Here is a 20,682-nt window from a genome sequence, read left to right as displayed (position 1 = left end):
GACGGTCGAGGAGGAGGCGGGGGGTTGCCCTCGGCAGTCCGGTGTTCGCTATCAATCAGCTGCTGAAGTGACGGATCGGCAGCGGGGGTCGACCGGAGTGAGAGGGGGGGTGGAGCGGCTCGGAGATCGATGTTGTTAGCTAACGTTAGCCAGCGATGCTACTTCAGCGCGAAGATGTCGCACCGACGGGGAGCGCTCGGCTCCGGGCACCACCATCGGCCGAGCCCGCGTCATGTGCGACCGGCTGTGCGGGGGGATGGGGGGAGCAGCGCCTCGGAGGCCCGATACCAGACGCCGACGGAGGGCCCGGGATTCGGGGGTTTGTGCTGCAGCCTCGGACCTCCCCGGTGGACAGCGTAGGGAAGGGAAGCGGATTGCGATTGAAGAGCAGCGAGAGAGCCGCCCGGATGTGAAAGCTGCGGGCTGCCGGGGTGAAGAGGAGGAAGGCGGCGTCGGAACGGAGAGCCGAGACACAGCGCCCCCTGCTGGTCGGCGGGAGGTGGTGCTACATACTTAAAATACCGTGTGAAACCTAAATCTTAGGATTACTTTACTTTTTTTTTCAGATCTAGTCAGTTAATCACTAAATTTACATTTAATTAAATATATATATATATATATATATATATATATATATATATATATATATATATATATATATATATATATATATATATATATATATTTAAATTTTTAATTTAAGATGCATTGTCTTTTTGGTAAATTAGGAACTAATTTATAACAGCAAGCTTTAATCAGGCAACGACTGAGCAGCTAGCTCGGTTAGCATTGCTAACATTAAAGCTAATATTTACTGGATGCTAACTCTCTTCTCTGGTCAACACACATGATTAATTAATCATTTTTCAGATTTATTCAAACATGAACTTAATTTTAAATTGTGGTCATATATCATATTTGTATATCATTGAGATTTCTCTTTTAAGTGGTCAATTAGAAACTAGTAACATTTTAATATATTCTTCAGAAAAACTTTAATGTGTCATCCTATGCCAGACATACGTTAAAAATGGTTGAATATTGAAGAAAACTTGGGAAAATCAATAAAATGACAATAAAATATTCCAAAAATATAGTTAAAAACCGTTTTAAGTCTTTACAGTGTAACCTGAGACATTTGTGTATGTTTCTGTATTTTTTATTTATAGCTGTAGTCTGTCGCTCAGAGCAGTGCAATAATATAAAAGAGTGCGTTTAAATTTATTTTAATAGAAAAACCCAAACTTAAATGTCCTGAGCAAAATTTGAAAAGAAAAAACACACTGAAGTCGATTTCCTGCATAAATGACTCCATAACTCTGGTAAATGCATAAATGAAAAAAGTTTTATTTGTTAGTGCTGTGTGTAATCGAATGCTACATACATACAGATAATCTTAGCATGAATGTACACGTACTGGACGTCGCCACAAAGTTTTTTTCTTTTCAGAGTTTTGTTTTTCAACATCATTCACATAAACTACAGTACAATTTGAAAAAAGCTATAAGAGGGAACAGTGCTGCGAGGAGGAGGAGGAGGTCGGGGGAGGATGGAGGGGTCCAGCACCGGTTCCCAGGGACAGAAAACACAGGAACTAACACAGCGAGCATGCAGAGAGCGAGAGACACCAGGGTCTGACGGGGGTTTTAACGGAAACTGAGGAGGAAACGGGCGGACTGACCGACTTCTAAACCACCGGTGAAACTGCGGGAGAGTGGATTTAATCATTTGTGCTTATAAAAGGAGCTTTTCCTCTCCTTACTGCCCCAGATATGGATTATTTTAAACAATATAACACAGAGCAGATGCACCACCAACGACTGTATGAGTGCTGCTGGGCTGGAGTTGAGTTATTCTTTGGCTTTTAACATACACTCGTCATTATTATTATTACTAAACATATGCGAGGTCCTTATCTGCAACCTGGAGCATCTATTTTTATTGTGCACATCTAATGATGTGTCAGCACCAATTAACAAGTCCTTATGCAGTCGCAATTCTTGGCAAACTACGAACCCGCCCTCACCGATTCCTGATATATTTACTTTTCTGTGATTTGGCCTTTTAAAAGTTGAACGCACACCCCAAGGCCCTGGTCTCTCTCTCCAGGAATACAGGTTTCATATCAATTTAAAGGATTCAAAATAACGGAAAGAAAAGCAAAACTGTTAAAAAAAAAAAACACTTTGAGTTGTTCTCTTTTGAATGCCAGATTCATAAAATAAAAAACATGATGGCCGTCTGACCTCGAAAGCTGAAGGAGGCAGAGAGTTCAAGGCAAAAACAACAGAACAGAAACAAATATTACTCCTCAGTTTGTATTAAATACTTTTCAATACTGCACTCAAACCTTGTGAAAGACAGGGAGGTGAGAGAGGAGGGAAAAGGCTCCCAAACGAAGACAAACAAGGTAAAATTAAAAAAGGAGCAATGGCGTTTCATGTAAACCAACTCCAGGCTTCTTAAGCGCGACTAGAATCTCATAGCATTCAGAGAGGAGGAGGGCGTCATTCACTCGAACCCAACAGACACGACGTCGACGTGAAACAGGAGAAAACAGAATCATTTCAAAAATACTGAACACGGAAAACCTGCAGAAACAGCTCACAGACAGACCAGTACGGTTAGTCGTTTAAAAGAAAGACACACACACATAGAGAAAGGCGCAGGTCTGTTGAAACATGTTCCACTACAATTCTCTTCAGTCTGAATTTCCCTGTTTGACAGAAATACGTTACTTTTTTTTTACATTCACGCACTCAGACTCACGCGCAGGTTTCTCTTTGAGATTCCCCGTGACATACTGGCACAGTCACTATGTGGACTACATAAAAAACAACCAAAAAAAGAGCATTTTGTCAAAACATTTCACATGGTAGAAAGTAGCAAGAATACAAAACTGTTCAATACATTTTTTCCCCGTTTGTTTAAGAAAGACAAGTTTCCAACTCGTCTGGCTAAGTACACTCACACAGTATGTACAGGCTGAGACAGGAAACAGAACGTCGGACGTTTTCAGGACACAGACGTCTAACAGCGCTGACCTCTGCAGGAACAATGACAAGTGAAATGTTTTTTTATCTAAAAGTTTGTGTTGGAGATCGATATTAACCAAACTGGTGGTTAACTTCGGCTGGTCAGTTCGTCTTTTGGTTTAAATCAGGACAATTATTTCATTGCAGGACGATACAGTCCCAAAATTATACTGTGTTGCTTCACATAAGTTGAGGAGTTTACAGGCAACTTCTAAAATAAGAAGCATAAACACTAAAACACAGAAGGAAGTGGAAGAAGAGAGGCTGATACATTGCTTAGGTTTGACTGTTTGGGTCTTTCTTCACATGAGGCTGAACTACAAAGCAAGAATAACACGTTAGCGAAGCATGTGGAGATTAAAACTGTTTTAACCTGTTAGATCACCATGGTAACTGATGCTGCACAACTACATCACCATGGTAACCAATGCTGCACAGCTGGATCGCCATGGTAACTGATGCTGCACAACTACATCACCATGGTAACTGATGCTGCGCAGCTGGATCACCATGGTAACTGATGCTGAACAGCTGGATCACCATGGTAACTGATGTTACACAGCTGGATTGCCATGGAAACTGATATCACACAGCTAACCTGCTCTGGAGGACTTTCTGTTCAGCGTTGGCATTTAAATTGGTTGTAAAAAGCATTATTATGCGTTATGCTAATAACACCGCTAAATGAAGCCGTACAGCTACACAAACTGAATGTTGTGTTGCCACAAGACTTTACACACATTCAGTTAGTGATTTAAAACTGCATTAATGTGTTTTCCTGCCAGAAGCTAACTTTCTTTAAACACCTCTGGTTCTGCAACTCATTGAACACGGTTTAGAAAACTGATCATTTTATTGGTATTCATTGGAGAGTATAAGTTTAGCTTTAATTTGGCCAAAAACTAATGTGATTTGTATCAAATCTTAAATTATATATCAAATTACTGAATTTCCCTTTGGGGATGAATAAAGTGATTCTATTCTATTCCGTTCAACAGATACGAATTAGCTGCTAGCTAACTCTGTTCACTTACTTTTAATCGTGCGCTGTCCTTGCAAAGTAAACTAATAAATAAATTGAAAACTAAAATACGTTGCTGTCCTGTTAGAAATAAGTGAACACACTGAGAATTTCTGTGTGGGAAAATAAATACATTAACGTACATGTTTAACAGTTTTGTACCAGTATTCGGCTTCTGTATTATTTGTAGTAAAAGTGTTTTACATTTTTCATTAAAGCAACCTGTTTGTCAGACTGAAGTAGGCGGCACATGATTGGTCAGTTGTGTCCAGAAGAAGAGTCATATAAAGCATGAAACCCACATTTTACGTGAGATTCTAAAGAAAGAAACCAGGTTAACAAAGTAAGCCTCCACCACCACGATACTTCTGATTTCTGATGAAAATTTTAAGTTTTGTCGATTCAGCTTACACAAGAAAAGCCTCTGTGTCAAACTTGCTTCGTAGTTCGCCCCAAAAACAAAATGTGACTTTCAAGGCTTCCAATACTAAACAGCTAAAGATGGAGACAGGGAGAAAAAGAGATGATGCAGGGAGGAAACTGAGGAGATGAGATGAGAGGGAAAGATAAAACAAGGGAATGATTTAAAAAAGACTTCCTGTCAAACTGCTTTAAAAAAAACCAACAACAACAAAGGCTCTAAAGTTTTGCCAAGATGATCAGGAAGCATTCTAAATTCTGCAGAGGAGGAAATCAGTGGGGACTTATTTGTTATATTGACCTGCATTATGGCACCAGGAAGGAAGCATGATTGAATTTAGTGGTCGTGGCCTTTTTTACTGTTGAATGTGGGGCATAAAAAATAAGAAGACAGAAAAAGTTCCTCCTCTTTCATGGAATGACAGAGTTGAAGGGAAGATAACAGAGCAGGTTAGCAGAGCAACAATGACCTGATGTGGCAGAGAGGGAATGAAAGCAAGGACAACGGCTCGAGACTATCCTGTGGATGTGACTCATGTTAAGAAATCACCCAGAAAAGACAAACAAGAGGACAGCGTGTTTCAGGGTTTCTGTCTGTTTGGAGAGAAAAGTCCGAGGGTTTATAAGCACTGAGGAACGGAGTAACCGCCTCCGTCGGCCGTGTGCTGCACCGTGTGATCCTGCAAAGAGCCCAAGTCACTGAAACGTTCTCCACACCAAACACACTTGAACTGGCCCTCTCTGGAGTGCGTGCTCTGGTGTTTGGTCAAGTGCTCGCGCTGTTTGAAGCCCTTGTTGCAGTGGCCACATTTGTACGGCTTCTCGCCCGTGTGCACGCGCCGGTGTCGGTTCAGGTCCGACGAGTACTTGAAACGTTTCTCGCAGTCCGGGCACTTGAGCGGCTTTTCCCTCGACGGGTCGCAGCGATGCTGGACGAACTCTGATGAGGACAGGAAGCGGCGGTCGCACAGCGAGCACTTGAGCGGCTTCTCTTGGCAGTGTGAGTTCTGGTGACGCTGCAATGTGGAGCTCTTCTTGTAACCTTTACCACAAACATCACACTTGTACGGCTTGTCTGGCGAGGTGTTGGATGACTCGCCACACTTGTGTCTGAGCAGCTCCCCTGACTGGCTGAACTCCTTCTGGCATGAGGCGCACTTGAACAGGTTGTCCATGCCATGGACGTGCTGGTGGTAGAGGAGGTGGGAGGGCTGCATGAAGCCCTTGTCGCACAGATTGCATTTGAACGGCCGGTCGGTGGGGTCTTTGTGAGTGCGTCTGTGGCGTACGAGCGCGTACTGCTGCTTGAAGCTCATCTGACACTCATCACAGTGGAAGGGACGCTCCTCAGAGTGCGTTCGCTCGTGTTGCCGGAGGTCCGACGGCCGCTTGAAACCCTTACCGCAGGTGGCGCAGCGGAACGGCCGAGAGCCCTGCGGGTGACAGGGGTGGTGCAGGAGCTCCGACGACTCCTTGAAGTGCAGCTCGCATAAGTTGCATTTGAATAAGTGCTCGCCGGAGTGTACGTACATGTGGCGTACCAGGTGGGAGCGGTGCTTGAAGCTCTTTTCGCAAACGGCGCACTTGAAAGGCCGCTCGTTGCTGTGCGTTCGCTGGTGGTGCTGCAGGTGCGACGACTGGCTGAAGGCCTTGTCGCATGTGTCACATTTGAAGGGTTTCTCTCCCGTGTGCACCCGCTCGTGTCGCGTGAGTTCTGACAGGTGCTTGAAGCCTTTCTGGCAAACGGAGCATTTGTACGGCCGGTCTCGGGCCGAGGGGAAGGGGAGGATGGACGAACTGCTGCTGGCCGACGCCCCGTCGCTGCTGGCCTGCTGGGAACTGTTGGAGGAGTTGGGCGTGGCGTTGCCAGAAGAACCGGGCCGGTATGTCTTCTCGCATATGGAACACTTCATGGGGTTGGTGCTGTTGTGTGATGTGTGGTGCTGAGCTAGAGAGGTGAGCAGAGAGAAGCCCATCTTACAAACTCCGCACACAAACGGCTTCTGCTCCACCTGAACACACTGGTGCTCCAGCAAGTCCGTCGCTTGGTGGAAAATCTTCATGCACTGGGTGCACTGGAACGACCGGTCCTGACTCACCATGCACTGATGTTCGTGAGGGTTTGCCAGGTGGGAGATATCGTGTCCACAAGCCCCACACTTGTGGCCCCCCTCCGCCCCGACCTGCAGGGAGGTCTGCTGGGCCTGGGCAGGGTGCTGCTGCTGGCCGTGCTGTCCGCCTCCATGCTGCTGGTTGTGCTGGCTGTGCTGTCCGTGCTGGTTCTGCTGCTGCTGCTGCTGCTGTAGAGACGTAGCATCCGGCTGCAGGACGATGCCGTACACAGCGCAGCCCAACGCGTTCTCAGCTCCTGGAGGGATGGTGTGGACCACTGGTGGCGGAGCGACCGCATGCTGCTGCCAGGCCTCGGTCATACGAGCTCGGCTGTAGGGGTTCAGTTTGGCAGCTGGAGTGGCCCAACTACAACAAGAGAAGAAAGATCAGCTGATGTTTTGAGTAATGGACTGAAGGCTTCTGACAGTGTCAAGGAGAAAAGAAAAAACACTCACTCCATGTCTGCAAGTGGCACTGAAGAACCGTAGACGGTGCTCGGTGAGGGGGCCGTGACGGAGGATTTAAGACAGCCAGGTATAGATGAGAACAGCTGTGTGGAGAGCTTTAAGGAAATCCACTTCTTTCACTTTATCCGTTCCCTTCAAGAGTTATCTGAATGAAAAACAGAACAGAGGTGAATCAGAACAGCATCTGCAGAAAGAGGTCCCAGCTACCATACCCTGTTCGGTGCCTCTGTCTTTAAATACTAAAAACCAGCTCTTCACTGAACACCTTTGCACTTGACATCCATCCATCCATCCATTCTCTATACACCGCTTTATCCTCACTAGGGTCGTGGGGGGTGCTGGAGTCTATCCCAGCTGACTCGGGCGAAGGCAGGGGACACCCTGGACAGGTCGCCAGTCTGTCACAGGGCTACATATACAGACAAACAATTCACAACACACACACATTCACACCTACGGGCAATTTAGAATAATCAATTAACCTCAGCATATCTTTGGACTCTGGAAGAAAGCCGAAATGCCCGGAGAAAACCCACGTATGCACAGGGAGAACATGCAAACTCCATGCAGAAAGATCCCAGGCCCAAACTGGGATTTGAACCGGGGATCTTCTTGCTGCAAGGTGAAAGTGCTAACCACTACTCCACTGTGCAGCCCCTTTGCACTTGACAGACTGTGGGGAAAAAAAATTCTATTACCAAGGCAAAGTAAGATTATATTACTGATCAAAAACACAAACGGTCCACATTTTGTGTCCTCTGTGTGTCATTCAAGCAGCAGATCTACATCACACTAGCTGACACTTGTGCATTTTGGTATAAACAATAGTCGTAGTATCCAATTAATACTGGATAGTCGTGGATAGAAGAACAATAGAGGAATGAGGGATAGGCGAGGGTAGAAGATGTAGAGGAAGAATTATCTCCTGTAGCTGTAGTTAGATTTGGTTAAACTTTTTTTTTTTTTTTTATCACTAGCACAGAGAGCAGATTTGATCTGAATATTATTAGCTATACATTTTGGTCTGAAAACTTTTTTCTCTCTCCAACACCTGCAGCTCTTCTCCTAAACTATTTAAAGGATCAGTTACCCGGATTACAGATTAATCTATAAAATATAACAATCGCACTCGAGCTGGTATCTAAAACTGACAACTCCATATTACATTATTTGTTAATTATTGTTTTGATTAATGGATTATTTGGAAAATGGTTTAAAAATGTTGACCAGTGTTCCCCAAATCCCAACATGTCATCTTCCCTTATCTTCTTTTCTCTACAACCCCAAAATATTATGTTTATGGTCACATGGGAGAAAAGAAACCGGAAAATATTCACATTTAAGATGCTGCAATCAGATATTTTTGACTTTGTTTCTTGCAAAATCACTCACAATTCTTGGCAATTAATTAAGGTTGATTCACCAATTAATGCTTGCAGCTCTATTTGTCACAACGCTCTATATGATTACAGCTCCGGAAATCATCATAAATTAGACTGATTCAAGGTTACAAGGCTCATCTGCACTCACTGTGATGCTAATGTGGGTTTTAGATACATTTTACTCTAAAATCACGTGAAAATGAGGCAATTATCAGGTTAGAATCTAAAGTTTTCTGGACTAGACTGAGTCTTCTAACAACATACTACACTTTGAAAAACACAACCCTTGCAGGAGGAAATGTTTGCAAAAAAATAAATTAAAACTGCACATGTGCTTTTGCAATGTTGCTACATCAGCTGCAGCAGGCTGTTTGAGTAAATTCAGCAGAAACAGAAGCATTTAAAGTTGTTTAGTGGCGGTGGAGACGTTGTAATAGCAGGTTTGAAGTCAGACTGTGCAGACACACCTGGAACAAAAACACGTTTTCCTTCCTGCACATCTACCAACTCTAAAAGTGATCATCAAACCACCGCTGAATTTCATGTTTACATCCTCTGTTTTAAAGATCCAAAAAGCACCGAGCTGCAGACGGAAACTGAACGATAATTGGGACGTTGTGTGCCTAAAAAAAAACGTCCCAGTACAGTTAAATTGTGGTTGTAAACAATGAGCTGCGTGAGGATGTGCAACATCCGTGAGAGCAGAAACACGCAGCAAGTGGACTCATTAACATACACAGTTGGACAACAAACAATCGGTGTTTATTTAAATGTTATTTTATCGGGTGTGAAGGTCCACCCCTGTCTATGCAGAAATCCAAATGCTCAACGTTTCGCGGTTTTAAAAAAAAAGTGGAAGGCAGCGTCTGCGCATCATAACGTTTTTGGTCTTCAGGCAAGGATCACTGTAACCAGGATAGCTTAGCTTAGCTAGCATAGCCGCTTGCTAAGGCGCAGGATGGACGGAGCGTTAGCGGGCTAACGGGGGAATAAGAGGCAGTTACCGGCGGGTAAACAACAACAGGAAACCCCGCTTTTAATCACCTGGAACGTCTAGTCAAGCCCGCCGAGTGTCTCCCGATAAAAAGCCAGCAGGTTAACCGCTCCCCCGGGTAGCGTTAGGTCCCTTCCTCACATCCGTGCTCGGGTGCTTCTCTTGTTCGGGCACTGTGGCTCCGGGGGCCGAAAAAATGGCAGTTACGGGTCATTAAAACGAGCCGAAATTCTCCCGCTATTCATCCACGAACGGCATCGCCTCTCGCAGACAGTTCTCCGACCCTCAGGGCGTCATCTCGGCCGGCGGACAGATGTGCATTTTGGTATAATTTGCTAGCTAGCTTGTCGGCTAGCTCCGGAGCCGCTGCCCGCGCACGGGAACATGAATAAACCAAGAGTTAATTGGCACGCTCACAACACACATACACACACATACACACAACAATACACACACAACACACACTGTCATGTGTAATGTAGCAAAAATATTCTCATTCACAACATTTATAACAGTTATCAAAAAGACAATTTGTAAAATAAAAACAATAATAAACTGATATCCAGCAGTGTATATAGATTGCAAATTCAATAGAAACAGATAGTCTATGAAACAGAATTATTGAACCTCTGTTGCAGCACTTTACACAACACAGAGACATACATAAAACACAATATTTAGAAATACATGCTCAATTATATAAATATATACACATATACAGTGCCTATCATAAGTATTCACCCCCTTTGATGTTTTACCCTTTTATTGCTTTCATAAATCAATCATGGTCAATAAAGTTTGGCTCTCTTAACACAAAAATTTATTGGAAAAAACTCTTTAATGTCAAAGTGAAAACAGATTTATATAAAGTAATGTTAATGAAGGAAAATTATATAAATAAAAATAATTGCATAATTATTCACCTCCTTTTTAATTTAATGGTCTAATTCAATAGAGGTCCATCAAATTGTTGCCAATAGTCTCACAATTAGTGAAATGAAGATCACCTGAGTGGTGTGGGTGTGTTTCAAGTGATTGAGTTGTAAAACACCTGTGTCTGAAGGGTCCAGAGAGTGGCTGATCAGTATTCCTGGCTACCATTACACCATGAAGACAGAAGAACACTCTAAGCAACTCAGGGAAAGGGTTATTGAGAAGTACAATTCAGGGGATGGTTACAAAAACATTTCCAAGGCACTGAACATCCCCCGGAGTTCAGTGAAATCAATTATCAAGAAATGGAAGGAATATGGCACTTGTGTGAATCTGCCCAGATCAGGCCGCCCTCGTAAACTGAGTGACCGTGCAAGTAGGAGACTAGTGAGAGAAGCCACCAAGACCCCTACAACTACTCTGAAGGAGTTACAAGCTTCAGCTGCTGAGATGGGAGAGACTGTGCATGTAGCAACTGCTGCCCGGGTTCTTCACCGGTCAAAGCTTTATGGGAGAGTGGCAATGAGAAAGCCACTGTTGAAAAGTCATATTAGATCTCGACTAGAGTTTTGCCAAAAAGCACGTGGAAGACTCCATGGTCAAGTGGAAGAAGATTCTTTGGTCTGATGAGACCAAAACTGAGCTTTTTGGCCATCAGACAAGACGTCATGTTTGGTGGAAACCAAACACTGCACATCACCAAAAACACACCATCCCCACTGTGAAGCATGGTGGTGGCAGCATCATGCTGTGCCGATGTTTCTAAGCAACTGGACCTGGAAGGCTTGTAAAGATAGAAGGCAGAATGAATGCTGCAAAATACACTGAAATCCTGGGGGACAATCTTTTTCAGTCTGCAAGAGAACTACTTCTTGGGAGAAGATTTATTTTCCAGCAAGACAATGATCCAAAACATACTGCAAAAGCTACACAGGAATGGTTAAAAAAGAACCAGGTAAATGTTCTGGAGTGGCCGAGTCAAAGCCCAGACCTCAATCCTATAGAGAATTTGTGGCTGGACTTGAAAAGAGCTGTTCATGCCCGATACCCGCACAACCTGACAGAGCTTGAGCAGTTTTGCAAAGAAAAATGAAGCAAAATTGCAGTGGGCAGATGTGCAAGACTGATTGAGACCTATCCACACAGACTCACTGCTGTGATTGCAGCCAAAGGTGCATCTATTAAATACTGACTTGAAGGGGGTGAATAATTATGCAAACAATTATTTTCATTTATATAACTTTCTTTCATTAACATTACTTTATAGAAATCTGTTTTCACTTTGACATTAAAGAGTTTTTTTCCAATAATTTTTTGTTAAAAAAGCTAAATTTTATTGACCATGATTGATTTATGAAAGCAATAAAAGGGTAAAACATCAAAGGGGGTGAATACTTATGATAAGCACTGTATATATATGAAGAAAACCATATTGAGCTCTAATGTTCTCAAAACTGAGAGCCACAATGAAAGCATTCTTGCAGTCTTCCTTTCTTATCATATAATGTTATCAACAAGAGATAATTTACCAAAAAATAAATAAATACATGAATTGATATGACCAGTTTATATACATTTCAATAAAAAGACAGTTTGACAGATTTATTGATCCTCTGTTGCAACAGTTTACACAACTCATAAATATACAAAATTTAAAAATATAAGATAAGTCCTTTATTTCTCCCCCACACCAGGGGAAATTAACATTGTTACAGCAGCTTACGCAGCAATAAACGTAGTAATAGAAATAAAATAATAATAATAATAGATACGTATGTGCTTAATTTTTTTCAAATAAATATTTTAAAAAATAACTTCCTGTGTAAAGTTCTCAAAACTTCCTTTGCTCCTCTGTGTTCTTCCTTTTTTATCATATAATACAATCAAAAATACATAATATAACTGTTGTAGCAGTTTACACAACAATGAAAACACAGTATGCTTAATTTTTAAAAAATAAATCTAAATAAATTACTGTGCTGCAGTGTTCTCAAACCTTTCTTTGTTCCCTTTGTGTTCTTCCTTTGTTGTCACATAATACTATCAAAATATATCATCAACCAAAATTTAAAAAAAAATCAATGGATATCAACCAGTTTATATACATTTCAATAGAAAAACAGATTGAGAACTTTATTCATCTTCTAAAGAAATTGCAGAGTTGCAGCAGCAGTTCATGCATCACAAAAACATGATGCAAAAACACTAAATATTTGCTAGATTTTATTTTAAAAGCTCAAAATATTTTTTCTTTTTTTTTAAATACAGTAAATATTAAACCCATCTAGCAGGAAATGTGACCACCATCTGACATCACCTATGCCACTTACTAATATATTTTGTTTCAAAAATTTTCTGAGAAAGCAAAGTTCTTCTATTGTTTTGCATTTGTTTTCAAGTTTTCTTTTAGCTCCCAGAATGTTCTTTCTTAAAGGCGGGATAACAAAAGATGTTCTAGAGCAGAAATGTCACTTTTTTGCTCATTCACAGATAGAATATCATTGCAAATCCAGATAGACTATAAATTTCAAATAAGTGATTGTGTAAAGACCATCTAGTTCAGCTCTGAATCATTTCTATATCATGGATTTGAAATTACACCTGGTCTAATATGGTCCAGGTGTGAAAATAACTGTGAAATCTACCTATTTTGCATTATTTATAAAGAGAATAAAGGTCTGGCAAATATAAAAAAATAGGTGTCTGACTGCACTAAAAGTTTACCTGAATTTTTGCACACAATTTATGTCATTAAAATGTGAAGATAAAAAATAAGTCACTTAACTTTTCCTCTAACTGTCTAATCGGAAGCAAACTTCAGCTCGTAACTGACTTGTTTCTAGGGGACCTTTATTCTGGTTGCAAAAGGTTGTTTATACCGGAAGCGCAGCTGTTTCACTTATCAGTCGGTCTTTTCCCACTGATTTATTAATTAAAACAGTAAATAATGTCGCCGTTCAGCAGGTAGCTGAGGATGCTGGTCAGCTACAGCAGCTCGGAGAAGGACGGTGAGGCCGACAGTGAAGCGGCAGCGACGGCTACAAACAACCGAAGTTCCCCTGGAAGGAGGAGAGAGGAGAAGGAGGATGATAGTTTACCTGCGAGCAAGAAACTCAAAACGGAGGAAGAAGCTCCTAAAAGCAGGTGTGTGTTTTAGCTAACCGGCCTCCTGTCAAGTGTCCGAGTGTTAGCATAAAGAGCTAACCGTTCATGTGAGGAAGTCAGCTGCTGGAAGATGGTTGGAAATGTCAAAATGTGGTGTAAAGATACTTAGAATTGCTTCGAAAGTGTTTCAGGAATCATCAAAGTCTTTTATAAGTATATAAATTAATAAACAATCAGTCCACAGAGCGATAACAACCTGTTTTAAACCCATTTTCCAAGTTTGGAGAGTCAAAACAAAGATGAGCGGATAGAAAATAGGGTCGCAATTTGGTTGAAAAACTTTTCTGTTTTCCTGTTAACAGGCATTTTTGTCTCCCAAATGGATAATAGAGTATTCAAAGAATCGGGTAATACCTTTAAAATGACCCTAAATGTTTTAAAACTGTCTCTTGGTATTGTAAAACATCACCCGTGTCATCTTACTCTTACAAAACCAACGGTTAGCTCAGTTAGCTTCATATATGCTAATTCAACGCATGAGAAGCACAAACTGGGAATGTAGTGGATTTCTGTTGGCTGTAAATGTAATAAAAGATAATAAAGGTGCCTCAAAACTCCAGAGGGTATTTAAATTGGCCATTAACAAGTTTGAGTGTCCACTGCAGCCTGGTGGATATTGGATTCTCGGGGCCAGTACCATTTTTAAGGCAATAAAACATCAAATATTTATATTTCTGTCACTGTTCTGTATGCATATAGTGATGCTGGAGTGTGGTTGAGAAAGGCTGATGATGGAAATGCGTTTCACAAAGTAGTGAGCAGCTTACTGTAGAGACACCATATCACTGCACCACCACTGATATGTATTCTGCTACGTGTGGTGCAGTTTAAGGCAGTAAAACTTAATATTGTTGATGTGTCAGCAGGTATAAAAGTTTACCTTGCAAATTTATCAGATATCATGCGGTGCCATGTGTTAACCGGTAAACGACACACACACCTGGCCATTCGTTTGAATTTGGAGTCACTTTGGACAATAGTTTTTTGTCATTTTTGGACACATTTTGGAGAAACTTCAGTCAATTTGGCCATATTTCACCTAATTTTAGACACATTTTGGAGAAGTTTTAGACATTTGGGACATTTAGGATTTTTTTTTTTACAAGACTGATGTAATTTTAGAATAGTTTTAAGGTTTTAAGTCATTTTGATAAAGCTGTAGTCCTTAAGGATGCAATTTTTCTTTATTTTATTTTAACCCATTTGGGTCCTTTTAGACTTTTCGATATCATTTTCCACACTTATTTTCGTTAAGATAATAGAAGCTTTTCTTTGGCACAGCAGCAAAGTAGTTGGTGCAAACATTTAAGGAATATCAGTAGAATAAAAAACTAAAATAAACCAAAAATTATACACAAGTAGTAGTTCTCGAAATAGCAGTAATGCACCTTTTTTGTTTCTCTCATGGACAGAAATACAGAGAGAAGAATTAATATTGCACAAATGATTAATATAATATTATTTTTGTACAGGATTATTACTTCCAAAGTAGCATGTGTGAGATTTGCTGTCAGATATTTTAACAGAAAGACTAAATGTCATCTTGAAATATTTAATTATTGTTGCAGCAAATATGAAAAAAAAATCACTCAAAAAAATGTCGTCATTTAAAAAACTACATGTGGGGTAATTGCATTTTTTGTCCTGAAACTTGTTAGTATTTCTTAGATGTTGTTGTGGGACCAGGTTTACCTCTGAAACATGTGATATGACCTTTAAATGTTAACGATCCATCCCTGGTTAGATATACTGACATAATTATGCAGCTTGTTAATAACAATGAGTCTCTGCTGCAGACTTCCTCTCCCCGGCTGCCTGCTGACCATGTTTCCAGATGAAGTGGATCCACAGACTGACGACAGCTCCCTCCACGGCGGACGCATTCGCTCCTTCAAACACGAGAGAGGAAACTGGGCCACCTACGTTTACTTTCCATGTGAGATAAACACAGTTTGATCATCAGCAAAGATCACATCCTGATTTCTCACGTTGTGCTCGTTTCTGCCTCCTCTTCACGTCAGACCGTCCTGAGGAGGAGTTCGACGAGCTGCTGGAGGAGCTGCTGGCGGCGGCGGCTAACCGAGGCGTGGCTTTAACCCTGCAGAAGGAGTTCCACCTCAGCTTGTCCCAGACGGTGGTGCTCAGACACCACTGGATCCAACCCTTCACTCAGAGCCTCAGGGCAGGACTGGCAGCCTGCAGGAGGTTTGTTCACCAGCTCAATAAAAAATAAACAAAACAACACTCACATGTAGCTGGTGACAGTAAGGCAGAGATTCTCCTGCTGTATGGTGGTTTTGGCAGTTTAGAGATTAAAAATGATGTCTACTAACTTACACAGTATTTGGAGATCAGATGTATGTTTACCTGTTATGTACTGTTCAGGTAATAGAAGCATCTATCTATCTATAGTAAAGCAGTATAGTATGCGCTGTAGTCTACATAATGTGCTCCAGAGCTGCTGAAGCTGTGAATTAGTAGGAAATGATATGAAAATTCTACCACAGGCTGATTTTAGTATGTTTTTGTGTTTCTTGTTTCCAGGTTTGTGTGTTGTGCGTGGAGGCTTAGGGTCTATTGTAACGCAGAGAAGACGAGGTACGGTCAAACCCTCTAACTGTTTCTTATAGTCCAGAAATCTAGTTATCAAACAGCTGAGCATTCTTCAGGATCTGCGCTTCAGGACATTCCCTTCATCTGTTTTATTCCAGTATTCTGGAGTCATATTTGTGACCTTTTTGGGGCGAGACCAAAGCCAGAAATGTGAAGAGAAACAAACAAAGCCGCTGTGAGCTTCTGTTAAAAAAAAAAAAAACAGGACTGATTCAACTACAAGATCCGAGTAGCTGCCGGGTTTTCCCCTTATCAGCTTATGGACTCGTGAAGTTGCTTATTGTAGACGTGTTACTTTGCTGCCAGTTGCTGAACTAAACACAGCTAACAGAAAAATAAGAAGGTAAGAAAAGGAAGCAGCTGTTTGGTCAGTGAGTGGAGTCCAGGTGAAGCTCGGGTAGATGAAGTCATTCTTTTTAAACGAACTCTGAAATTCATCAAAGAACATCTCTGCTCATTCAAAGTGGGAGAACACTTCACAGTTTCCTGTTTGTGTTTTTATCGAGCCGTCGTCCTGCTTGTATTTACCTGACAGCCTCTTCACATTTCTGACTTTTTTCTTCTCACTGCTACTTTTTATTTCTTTTTGTGCTGTTTTACATAATCCGTCCACTGTCTGCTCCGTTTTTACTCCTCCACAGCTGTCAGCGGTGTGTTCAAAGGCTTTAACGCCCACAAAGGTCTCTTTATACTGATGGTAGCTCACCTCTCACTACGATAGCATATCCGTTATTTTATTTCACACTGAAAGCACCAAAGTACAGATTTAGAGTGTTTTGTGTTTTAATGGTTTAAATGTTGTTTTTAAAAAACACTTTATTATTTTACAGATTTTCAGGGTTTTTTTGTGTTTTTCATTACACAATATAATAAATTGCAAACAATTTCATAAAATTACATGTTGTCTATATATATTTTTTAAAAAAAACAGAACCGTCATTAATTTTCTCTTCAAAAGTCTATTTTTTTTTTAGAAGAGTTTTTTCTTTCACAATGTTTTACTGTAAAATCACACAATTTTACGGTTGTTATATCAGCAAATAAACTTTCATATTTTACAAAGATTCTTCCTGTTTTGTTAAATTACAGATAATTTAACGAAATAGTAGCAAGAAAATCACAGAAAAATAATTACAAGTAAACATAATAATAAAAAAACAGGCCAGAATTGTCAATAATTGAATGTGTAAGTGGGTAAAATTTTCATTTTTTTCCATAGAAGTGGGTAAATATTTGGTGAAAAAGCTCATTTATACGTACACGTGAAGAGCCTTTTCCTGCTTTTAAGTCCGTCTTCATAATGTGTCCCCTGCAGGACGTTCCTGGGGATGGAGGTCTCTACTGGGCACGCTCAGTTGCTGGATCTGGTGCGAGTTGTGGACAAAACGATGACGGAGTTTCACCTGGAAACTTTCTATAAGGTCAGTGAACATTTATTATTAAAACACAGAGTTTAGCAGCTGCAATGATTAATAACACCTCAGTAAACCTGCAGGATGTCAGGTACATCCCATCCAAAGTTTTAGGACAGGTTCTAATTTATTTGAATGAGAACGTGTCCTAAAACTTTTGACAGGGGGTGTATGATTAATTTTTGATTTAACCTCTGAACTCCAACAAGTTTCTAAACATCTGTCGCATTTTTACTCACTGTGGGTTCATTTTTCACTGCAACATAAAGGCCTGCAGCTTTTCAGACAGTCAGAAATGTCTTTTATGCCACATAACACACAGTAAAAACACCATAAACTATAAAAAAAAAAACAGCAAAAGTGGAATTTCTGTGATTATTTTTATACAATAAAACAATCAAATTTAACATGTGCAGCATTATTTCAATGGAAAACAGGAATTACCAATGTATAAATCATTTAAAATAAAATAATGTCTCTACATACTATAATTATTTTTCGTACTTACATTTTTAGTTTTATACTTGTTCTGTTTAAACACTGCCTGCAGTTCAACCAAAAAGTCTCTGAATTTTTGTCACATGACTCTTGGTCGCATCCAAGTCACTAAAAGTTTCTTTGTTCTTCAGAAAAATGAAGAATTTTTAGTTTTTTACAGAATCTGGTTTAAGCAAACAGTTTATTTTTGGCAAATTTTTAAAAAGAGACGTAGAATAAAGTGATTTTGACAAAAGATCTCAATTTTAAGCTTGGATTTGGAGAAATTAACCCTTTAAGCTTCAGTCATTTCCAGCCGTTTTCAGTACAAAAAATCGCTAATATTCTATTTTTAAATAAAAAAAATTACAAAAAATACGGGGAATCTTGGACGTGCATCGGGAGGTGCATTTCCTTGAAAACGACCGATTCGGGGATTTTATACGACTTCAGGACATGTTTTGGACAAAATAGTTTACTGGCTTGTGTCATCTGGATGTAAAAGGTTGGATTATGGCCGTTTTTTGTGGAATCTTTTTTTGTGTGTGTAATAATGAACCCGGAAATGTGAGTCGCGCTGCGTACGTTGAAGCCATGTATAGAGAACGGATGGATGAATATTTGTTTTTGTCGGACAAATGTGTTTTTCTCACCCGCTGTGGTAATCGCATCTGAAAGTGGTTTATACCGGCGGATTCATGAGAATCTAAGCTTTCCATCGGTGTATAGTGTTTGTATAATCGTGTTTGCACCCGTCGGACATTCTTGAAATTCCTATGCAAATTAGTAGGTGTACCGCCGGCGGTACACTGAAGCTTAAAGCTACAAAAGTTACACATGTTAGGAAAGTTGAAAATCGAAGAATAGTTTCTGTTTTTTGCCATTTCTGATAGAAATTTGTTGATTTAAAAAAACAAATCTAACATGCGTTTCATGTCTGCTGGCGGGTTTCTGGGTTTGCATTAAATCATCTCACACAGTTCTGTTTGTTGTTACTATCAGTCCATCTTCATTATATTGAAAATGTGGATAAATGATTCCTGGAGTCTGCGGTAGAGTCATTAATGTTCCCTCTGCTGTGTTCTTGTTTTCAGGATCCTTCGTTCCACGTCAGTCTGGCCTGGTGTGTTGGAGACCAGACCCTGAAGATGAAGGAGTTCATACTGGAGCTGCAGGTTCACTGACTCCATGTTCCTCCTCATTTACAGCTCATTCTTTTATACGTGGTGTTTTCAGGCTTTTAGGCTGATGTGGGATTCAAACAAAACCTGAGCTGAAAAAAGAAGCGGAGTTAAAATCAGTGACTGAAAAAAGAAAAAAGAATAAATCTGAGGATTGTCGTTGAAAAGTTCATCAAAATACAAAACAATAAAAAATAAAATGCAATAATGTGGAATATCAGTTTCCTTCCTTTTTCAGTTCAGGTTTAGTTTCCAGTACCCATTTATATTGATTTAGAATTAAAATATTCGTCTTTTTGAAAAAGTCGTTTTGACATTGAAGAAAAAAAAAATACCGAAAGAAGTTCAACTGAAAAATACAACAAAAATATTAGAAATGATTCCTTTTCATGTATTTATTTAGTTTTGATGTTGATGCACTTTTCAATGGCAGTCTGCAGATTTATTTATTTAAATCCTGGTTTCATTTCCAGTATTTCCATTTCACTGTCTTTTTTTCAGTTCAGTTTTTAAAGCCACTTTTTATTTTCAGTGCCAGACTGAACCGTTGCTGTTTTGGCCTCGTAAAAACCTGGAACAGAAAAATGATCCTGACTGTTTGTTTTTTTTTTTGCCACTTTACTGTCAGTTCAGTGGTTTTAAGCATCAGGATCCTGCATAGAATACCAGAAAACCCAGCATTCAGACCAGAGACGGTTATACAACTCTGAATCTTTTCCATCCAGCTGGGCTCCAGTAGTTCTGACAGATTCTTATTTTTTCTGTTTCAGAGTTTTGTCGACGACCACGACGACGGAGCGTTCATGCTGAGGCTGGACTGTGCAGAGCTCCGCTGTCGGACTGGAAACAAGACTTTTCGTTTCCCTCTGGAGACCTAAAAACAGGACAGAAACTGTAAAACTTCCCACAATGCAAATCTGCGAGGAGGATTCATCAGTTTCTATCCAGATGTTACTCAAATGTTAACTGTGAGGACGAGAACCCCCTCAGAAAACCCATTTTAGTCCCTTTTAATCAACAGTTTCTTGTCTTTTCTGCCTTATTTAATACTGTAAATGAATAAAGCTGGTTTTATATTTATTTTTCTGTGTGTTAACAGCGACTACATGCCTTTAAAGAGTTTCAGTGCTCGTGTAAGATGTGTGAAAGCGTCGCTGAGGGGAAATTAATCAGCGCTAAAACCTCAACGAGTCATTTACAAGAAGCCAGAGGAAGCAGTTTGTCATCGTGTTAAACGGTTAAAATGACTCTTGTGCTGAGTTTGCTCGACGCTTTAAAGGTTGTTAAGTGCAAAAATATGAAACCAGAGATTAAATGAAGCCAAACAGTCAGTTTCTGTCTTTAGTTTTAGATTTTAGGGGAGAAAAGTGGTGATTCAGAGACAAACTGAAGAGCAAAAATAACTTTTAAATCAGGAGATAAAACCAGAAAACTTCCCCAGTTAGTTACTGACAAGAACACTTTAATAAT

General features: G+C 40.4%; 2 protein-coding genes across 2 annotated transcripts; one reads left to right on the top strand and one right to left on the bottom strand.

Annotated features, from left to right (window-relative positions):
• Positions 1-1,327: 1,327 nt before the first annotated feature.
• Positions 1,328-9,852, bottom strand: znf319b (zinc finger protein 319b). Its single transcript, XM_022202611.2, has 3 exons — positions 9,482-9,852; positions 7,044-7,200; positions 1,328-6,954 (listed from the first exon to the last, which is right to left on the bottom strand). The coding sequence occupies exons 2-3, from the start codon at positions 7,046-7,048 to the stop codon at positions 5,097-5,099; spliced, it is 1,863 nt and encodes a 620-aa protein (XP_022058303.2). The 5' UTR covers positions 7,049-7,200; positions 9,482-9,852; the 3' UTR covers positions 1,328-5,096.
• Positions 9,853-13,216: 3,364 nt separating this feature from the next.
• usb1 (U6 snRNA biogenesis 1) lies at positions 13,217-20,292 on the top strand. Its single transcript, XM_022202610.2, has 7 exons — positions 13,217-13,508; positions 15,326-15,465; positions 15,551-15,734; positions 16,074-16,127; positions 17,458-17,563; positions 19,126-19,206; positions 19,983-20,292. Exons 1-7 carry the CDS (start codon positions 13,339-13,341, stop codon positions 20,088-20,090), a joined length of 843 nt encoding a protein of 280 aa, XP_022058302.2. The 5' UTR covers positions 13,217-13,338; the 3' UTR covers positions 20,091-20,292.
• Positions 20,293-20,682: the final 390 nt, after the last annotated feature.

The sequence above is a fragment of the Acanthochromis polyacanthus genome, chromosome 8, assembly GCF_021347895.1.
Source record: "Acanthochromis polyacanthus isolate Apoly-LR-REF ecotype Palm Island chromosome 8, KAUST_Apoly_ChrSc, whole genome shotgun sequence".
NCBI lineage: Eukaryota > Metazoa > Chordata > Actinopteri > Pomacentridae > Acanthochromis > Acanthochromis polyacanthus.
Note: the sequence above shows the minus strand (reverse complement) of the source record. Positions and strands in the feature narration are given on the sequence as shown.